General features: G+C 55.8%; 1 protein-coding gene across 3 annotated transcripts in view; it reads left to right on the top strand.

Annotated features, from left to right (window-relative positions):
* Positions 1-290: 290 nt before the first annotated feature.
* LOC140492574 (neuronal tyrosine-phosphorylated phosphoinositide-3-kinase adapter 1-like) overlaps positions 291-7,485 on the top strand; it is a 32,493-nt gene continuing 25,298 nt past the window's right edge. For 2 of the 3 annotated variants that reach the window (XM_072591549.1, XM_072591548.1), the window contains exon 1: positions 7,214-7,383. In XM_072591549.1, the coding sequence (XP_072447650.1) occupies positions 7,368-7,383 (16 nt within the window). In that variant the 5' untranslated portion in view covers positions 7,214-7,367. Of the gene's footprint in view, positions 598-7,138; positions 7,384-7,485 lie in introns of those variants that run through there. The other variant, XM_072591547.1, reaches the window with a different exon arrangement.

Here is a 7,485-nt window from a genome sequence, read left to right as displayed (position 1 = left end):
CGCGCCCCCCCAATGAGGGGCCGTTAACGGCCGCCCCCCCCCCCCGTGAGGGGCCGTTAACGGCCGCGCCCCCCCCCCAATGAGGGGCCGTTAACGGCCGCCCGCCCATTTCCCGCGCCCCCAGTGAGGAGGCGGGGCTGAGACATCTTCCCGCGTTTCCCCTCCCCCTCCCTCAGTGAGCGGCCATTAACAGCCCGCCCCCGCCCCCTCCCCCATCCATGAGGAGCCGTTAACGGCCGCCCCCCCCCCCCCCATTTCCCGCGCTCCCTGTGCCCCCCCCCCCCCCCCCCCCCCTCAGTGAGGAGCCGAGCTTCAATCCGGGACTTTTACCGAGTGGCGGGACTGACCCACCGGGGGGCCCGGGGCCCGGTGCCCGGGGAGGGGCCGGTCTGAGGGCGGATGTTGACAGCCCGCGGCCCCTCTCCCCAGCCGCCGGGCTGAGGGGGCCCGGGACAAACAGGCCTCAGGGACAGGCCTCGCCCACCGCCCACGGCCCACGCCGCCGGGACACACACACACACGGACACACGGAGAGAGAGGGAGGCGGACCGGGAGGAAGGAGAGGCCGCGGATACCGGCCCAGGCCCCGAGCATCAGGTAACCGCCGGGGCCGGACCCCGCTCCCCGCGGGGGGAGCCCGAGCCCGAGCCCCTCTCTCTCTCCCCCCGAGCCCTCCCTTTAATCTTCTCCTCCCCGTTCTCCCCCCCCCCCCTTTACTCGCTTCCCCTCTTTCGCGCTGTCTTCATTCCCCATCCCCCCCCTTTCACTTCTCCCCCCCCCCCCCCTTCACTCTCTGTCCCCGACCTCCCCCTTTCGCACTCTACCCCACACACCCCCCCCCCCCGATCCCCCTTCTCTCTCTCCCTCTCCATCCATTCCCCCCCCCACTTCACTCTCTGTCCCTGACCTCTTCCCCTCCCCCCCCCCCCCTTCGCCCGCTCTCTTCTCCCCCCCCCCCCTTCGCCCGCTCTCTTCTCCCCCCCCTTCTCCCCCCCCCCTTCGCCCGCTCTCTTCGCCCCCCCTTCGCCCGCTCTCTTCGCCCCCCCCTTCGCCCGCTCTCTTCGCCCCCCCCTTCGCCCGCTCTCTTCGCCCCCCCCTTCGCCCGCTCTCTTCGCCCCCCCCCTTCGCCCGCTCTCTTCGCCCCCCCCTTCGCCCGCTCTCTTCGCCCTCCCCCCCCTTTGCCCGCTCTCTTCGCCCTCCCCCTCCCCCCCCCTTTGCCCGCTCTCTTCGCCCTCCCCCCCCCCCTTTCGCCCGCTCTCTTCGCCCCCCCCTTTCGCCCGCTCTCTTCGCCCTCCCCCCCCCCCCTTTCGCCCGCTCTCTTCGCCCTCTCCCCCCCCCCTTTCGCCCGCTCTCTTCGCCCTCCCCCCCCCTTCGCCCGCTCTCTTCGCCCTTTTCCCCCCCCCTTTCGCCCGCTCTCTTCGCCCCCCCCTCGCCCGCTCTCTTCGCCCTCCCCCACGCCCCCCCTTTCGCCCGCTCTCTTCGCCCTCCCCCACGCCCCCCCTTTCGCCCGCTCTCTTCGCACCCCCCTTTCGCCCGCTCTCTTCGCCCCCCCTTCACCCGCTCTCTTCGCCCCCCCCCTCGCCCGCTCTCTTCGCCCTCCCCCACGCCCCCCCTTCGCCCGCTCTCTTTGCCCTCCCCCCCCTTTGCCCGCTCTCTTCGCCCTCCCCCTCCCCCCCCCTTTCGCCCGCTCTCTTCGCCCCCCCCTTTCGCCCGCTCTCTTCGCCCTCCCCCCCCCCTTTCGCCCGCTCTCTTCGCCCTCCCCCCCCCCCCTTTCGCCCGCTCTCTTCGCCCTCCCCCCCCCCCCCCTTCACCCGCTCTCTTCGCCCTCCCCCCCCCCCTTCGCCCGCTCTCTTCGCCCTTTCCCCCCCCCCTTTCGCCCGCTCTCTTCGCCCTCTCTCCCCCCCCCCTTCGCCCGCTCTCTTCGCCCTTTCCCCCCCCCCCCCCTTCGCCCGCTCTCTTCGCCCTCCCTCCCCCCCCCTATCGCCCGCTCTCCTGGCCATCCCCCGCTTTCGCCCGCTCTCTTCGCCCTCCCCCCCCCCCCCCCCCCTTCGCCCGCTCTCTTCGCCCTCCCCCCCCCCCCCCCTTTCGCCCGCTCTCTTCGCCTTCCCCTCCCCCCCCCTTTGCCCGCTCTCTTCGCCCGCTCTCTTCGCCCTCCCCCCCCCCCCCCCTTTTCGCCCGCTCTCTTCGCCTTCCCCTCTCTCCCCCCCCCCCCATTCCCCCCCTTTTGCCCGCTCTCTTCGCCCTCCCTCCCCCCTCCCCCCTTTCGCCCGCTCTCTGCCCCGTTTCCCCCCCATCCTCCCCCCTCCCCCCCTTCGCTCGGTCTCTTCTCTCGCCCCTTTCGCCCGCTCTCTTCTCCCCCCACTTCGCACGCTCTCTTTCCCCCACCCCTTCGCCCGCTCTCCTCCTCGCCCCCCTCTTTCGGCCACTCTCTTCTCTCTTTCCCCCCCCCCCCCCCCCTTTCGCCCACTCTCCTCCCTGTTCCCCCACTTCCTTTCGCTTGCTCTCTTTCCTCCCCCTCCCCGTGACCCCCTCGTTCTCTCTCTCCCCCTCCCTGTGACCCCATCGTTCTCTCTTCTCCACTCCTCTTTCCCCCTCCCCCCCCCCCCCCCCCCCCTCCCCGTGACCCCCTCGTTCGGTCTCGTGCGCACGCTCTCTCAACTTCAAGGTTTCTGCACTGAACTGCCTGAGGAAGAAGAGGTATTGTTATGCTGCCTTGACTGTTGTATCTACGTGGGAAGTCCAGGACAGATCGGTTATTGTCGCTCGTAGGAACTTAAGGGTTCCCAACTGTCTCGATCCCCGCTCGCTTGATGTATATGGGGGCATGTCCTTGTGCTTCATTCCTGAAGTCAATAATCAGTTCTTTGGTTTTGCTGACGTTGAAAGGTTGTTATCCTTACACCACAACACCAAGCCCCCCCGCCCCCGCAATCTGTATTCTGACTCATCATTCTTTAATATCCGTCCTGTGATGGTGGCACCACCAGCAAACCTGTAGATGGCATTGGTTGGGAATTAGGCTACAGAGTGGTGAGCATGCAGTGGGGGGAGCTGAGAACTAGTCCTTGTTTGGGGAGAGGGGGGGGCTCCAGGTTGAGGTTTATCGTGGAGAAGGTGCAGTTGCCTATCTTCGCTGATTGTGGCCTGTGGGTCAGGAAGCTAATGATCCAGTTTCAGAGGGTGGAGTTGAAACCTAGGTCTTGAAGTTTTGAGATTAGTCTGGAGGAGATTACGGTGTTGATGACAGAGCTGTAGTCGATGTGTCTGAGTCTGAAGTAGATGTCCTCGTCACCCATGTGTTCTGGGGTGAGTGCAGGGCTGGGGAAATGGGGTCTACTGTGAACCTGTTGTGTTAGCAGGCAAAAATGCAAGTGATCAAGGCAGGCTGGGAGGCTAGAATTGATGTGGGCCATGACCAGCCTCTCGAAGCACTTCATGATGATGGAGATCAGAGCCCCTGGGTGGAAGTCATTAAGGCACGTTGCATGTGCTTTCTTTGGTATTGGAATGATGGTGATCTGTTTGAAGCAACTGGGGTCCTCTGATTTGGAGATGCCGGTGTTAGACTGGGGTGTACAAAGTTAAAAATCTCACAACACCAGGTTATAGTCCAACAGGTTTAATTGGAAGCACTAGCTTTCGGAGCGTCGCTCCTTCAGGTAGTAGTGGAGGCTCAATCCTAACACAGAATTTATAGCAAAAATTTACAGTGCGATGTAACTGAAATTATGCATTGAAAAATTGATTGTCTGTTAAGCCTTTCGTCTTTTAGAATACCATGACCGTTTCACTTCTTTCATGTGTAAATCTCAAAACCTTTTTTTTAAAAAGTTGCATTCTCAGGTTAGTTGTTAACAATGTTGATAGCTAGACAATATGTTGAAGATGTTAGCCTCCTGTGTTCTCTGTCTATGCCATGATGTTTAGATTGATTCTAATCTAAAAAATGAGATAACGGAGTTTTATATGAATTCATGCAGTTTTTGAGCAAAGTGCAATGTAACCCTGCAAGTACAAACTCACCCCACAAAATATGTGTGCATGTGGGTCTGTCTGTCTGTCTGGATGCTTCACCTGCAATGTTCATTTGGGCCCTTGGACATTGAAGAAGGACATAATAAACAGGCTGATGTTACACCTGCGGTTGCAGGGGAAAATGCCATGGGGCTGCAGAGAGGCATGTTTGGAGTAAAGGAGGAGTGCACCGGGATATCCCAGAGGGAAAGGTCCTTGCGGAAGGCTAACCAGGAAGGGGAGAGTAATAGGTGTCTGGTGGCATCCATCTGAAGGTGATAGAAATGGCAGCTAATGATCCTGTGGGTGTGGATGCTGTGAGATCAGTGACTCTAGGATAATAGGGCTGAGTTTCCCATCAAAGACTCGCTGCAGGGACAATGTGCAGGTGTGTAACAGTCCCTCGTCTCAATGCGCTGTGCGTGTGTGTGTAACAGGACTGAGTCATCCAGCTGTGACTATGTGCACGTGTGAGCAACAGTGAACTAGAGTGCCAGCACTGAGTCTGTGTGCAAGCAACAGAAGACTGAGGATCTCAGCACTGACTGGGTTTGTCTGTCTGTCACTATGTATCAATCTGGACTCACTGGGTAAAGAAGAGGTTTACCAGGATGCCCAGTTTTGGAGTGCATAGGCTTTAAGGACAGATTGAACACACTTAGATTATTTTGGCTAAAGTGGTGGAGGCTGAGTGGGGTCCTGATAGATGTATATTAAATTATGGCAGTCGGGGTCTCTTTTCCCAGGATGGAATTACTAGAGGGCAGAGGTTTAATGAGAGAGGGGAAATGTTTAAAGGAGATGTGCGACGATAGCAGGTGCTTGGAATGTGCTGCAGGTCAGGAGGTTGAAGCAGCTATAGTAGCCAAGTTTAAGATGCATTTGTACAGGCAAGTGAACGGGCTGAGAATACTGGAATTTAGGCTGTGTGCAGGCAGAGGGAATTAATTTAAAATAGTATCATGGTTGGTGCCGACATGGTAGGCCAATATACCGTTCTTGGTTGGGGTGAGCCCGGAGCAGGGAATCCAGGAATTGGCGAGGTTACAGTGCTGTACTGCTCTTTGTTCTGAGAGTATCATAGTGCTCTGTGTGTGTATGTTTCTCTCTCATAGGACTGAATGACTCAGTAGTGGCGCTGTCTGAAACAGGACTGTCTGACAGGATGTAGTTGAATCAGTATACACTTGATAGGGGACTGTCTCCTGGTGCTGACTCAGTGGGAAGGGGGTTTTGTGTGTGTGTGTGTGTGTATTTAACATGACCGGGATGAGTGACCCAGCATAACTGTCCATGTGTTACAGAACTGAATGACACAGCATTGGGTATCTGTATGTCTGTGTAACAGGGCTGACACTGTGTCTGTGTGTGTTGATATATGGCTTTAAATAGTGTATTTTATCGTGGATTTTTTTATGAAGAGGGGTTTGGGCAGAGATGCTAAACGGGCTGTTCCAAGACAATAAAGTAAATAGCTTCTAAGATCCTGGGGGTGTTTTAGTTGGAATCGTAGGACATTTGTCCCTGCTACAGCAAAACGCTTGAGTTTTTGTTCACTGCCTCTCTGTCTGTGTCCATCTCTTGATATTTGTACCTCCTGGACTGGAGAATTACATGTGTGACCAGAAGTTTTACTGAATTTGCCTTTTCTATGGATGTTTTTGCAATTTTACTATAGGAATGATTTATTGTCACTTATACTCTACAATGAGCTGCATGGTAAAATACAGTGAATAGTTTCAACTGATACCACAATCCAGTGCCATTCAAATACTTCAAGATTAAAGAAATAAGGCTTTGTTCCTCCGCCATGAGTCCCCAAGTCTGAGCTGGTCAATTAATGATACCCGTGGCGGACCCACCGGTGTCAAAGTCGTCACTCTTCAGGCACCATCTCTTCATTGCTAGGCCCAGCCCTCTGAAGGGCTGCCAATACCAGGTCCTAGGCTGGACCTGCAACCAGTTACACCTGGGTCCACTGCCGCTGCCTCGCCAGCTATCAGCATAATGCATACTCCGTGATGTCATCGCCACGCTGATAACCAGGAGTCGCTACTTCAGGCTCACCGCAAGCAGGAGAGTCTGGCTCTACTGTCACCATAACCTCACCAATTCCTGGAGCCCCTGCTCCGGGCTCGCCACAACCAAGAGCTCTTGGCTTTGCTCAGAACTCCACCTCACCAAGGCCTGGAGTTCTGCTCCAGGCATACCATGCTGCTGTCGCTTCGGGTCCCTGCCTCCGCCACCAGGCCAGGCACCACCTCACCAAAAGTCCTGTGTTGGCCACCTTTGCTTCTGCACTCTCACCCCCTCCACTGCCAACAGGAGGAAGATGGAGGTAAAAGCCAAAAACGGTAAAGAAAGACAGGCAGAGGAGGCTGAACGCTGCCTATCTTGCAGGCGCTGCCATCTTGTAAGTTGGAGCAGTTGATATTTAGTGTTTAAATAATTATTATTCTTCTAAGTTTTCCAATAGAGTTAAGCTATTCTAATTTTTCTTTATTTTTGTTTGAACTGTAAGATTAAAGTGCGTTTTACTTCAAGGACGGTAGTTCAAACAATCGAATGGCATCCAGAATGCCTTAAAACAAGTAAAAGTTGGAGTCTAGGCTATCATAATATATTTGAGAAAGTTTGGTCTGGTCAACGAGATCTACGGGGCAACGTTTTTTACACAGGGTGATACATGTATGATATGAGCTGCCAGAGGAAGTGGTGGAGGCTGGTACAATTGCAGCATTTAAGAGGCATTTGGATGCGTATATGAATAGGAAGGGTTTGGAGGGATATGGGCTGGGTGCTGGCAGGTGGGACTAGATTGGTTTGGAAAATTTGGTCAGCATGGACGGGTTGGACCGAAGGGTCTGTTTCCGTGCTGTACATCTCGATGACTCCAAGTGTGTGTTTCTGTCACTGCAGCACTCTTCAGAAGGGAGGTGTGCACTAAATGGGCCAAATGGCCTGCTTCCACGCTGTAGCAACTGATTCTCAACAGAAGTTGACTTTCGACTTTGAAAGTGTAGAGAGTGTTTTGCTTTGCTCTGTTTCTGTCCTGGGGGTATTTGGGAACAGTGGAGACAAAGTTTTACTTTGTACTAATTCTAAAATACTTCCTGACTGGCAGGGCCTGCTGCAGACTGCTTTCCTCCCATTGGTTCAGCTCTAGAAGATGTCAAGTGGCCTGCAGGATGCAGCCATCACCAGCTTCCTCCAGTTCATTGAAGACAAGGGGTTCAAAGTATATACATCACTGACAAAACAAAGCTGTGACACAGGCAAGGTGCCAAGGTGTCTCCGAGACGAGATGAATCTCCTATACCGAAAAACCAAGATGGAATGGAAACATCGTGAAGATGAATCAAAGAAAAAGTAAGTCATCCAAAAGAGGTTGTATGTAAACTGTAGTCTGGCTCCATTTGCCAGCTTGGAGTAACTGTGTTCATTCCCGAGCTATGCTCCACAGGGGCTAGT

This window comes from Chiloscyllium punctatum, chromosome 21, assembly GCF_047496795.1.
Source record: "Chiloscyllium punctatum isolate Juve2018m chromosome 21, sChiPun1.3, whole genome shotgun sequence".
In the NCBI taxonomy this organism is placed as follows: Eukaryota; Metazoa; Chordata; class Chondrichthyes; order Orectolobiformes; family Hemiscylliidae; genus Chiloscyllium; species Chiloscyllium punctatum.
This window is presented reverse-complemented; position numbering and strand designations above follow the sequence as displayed.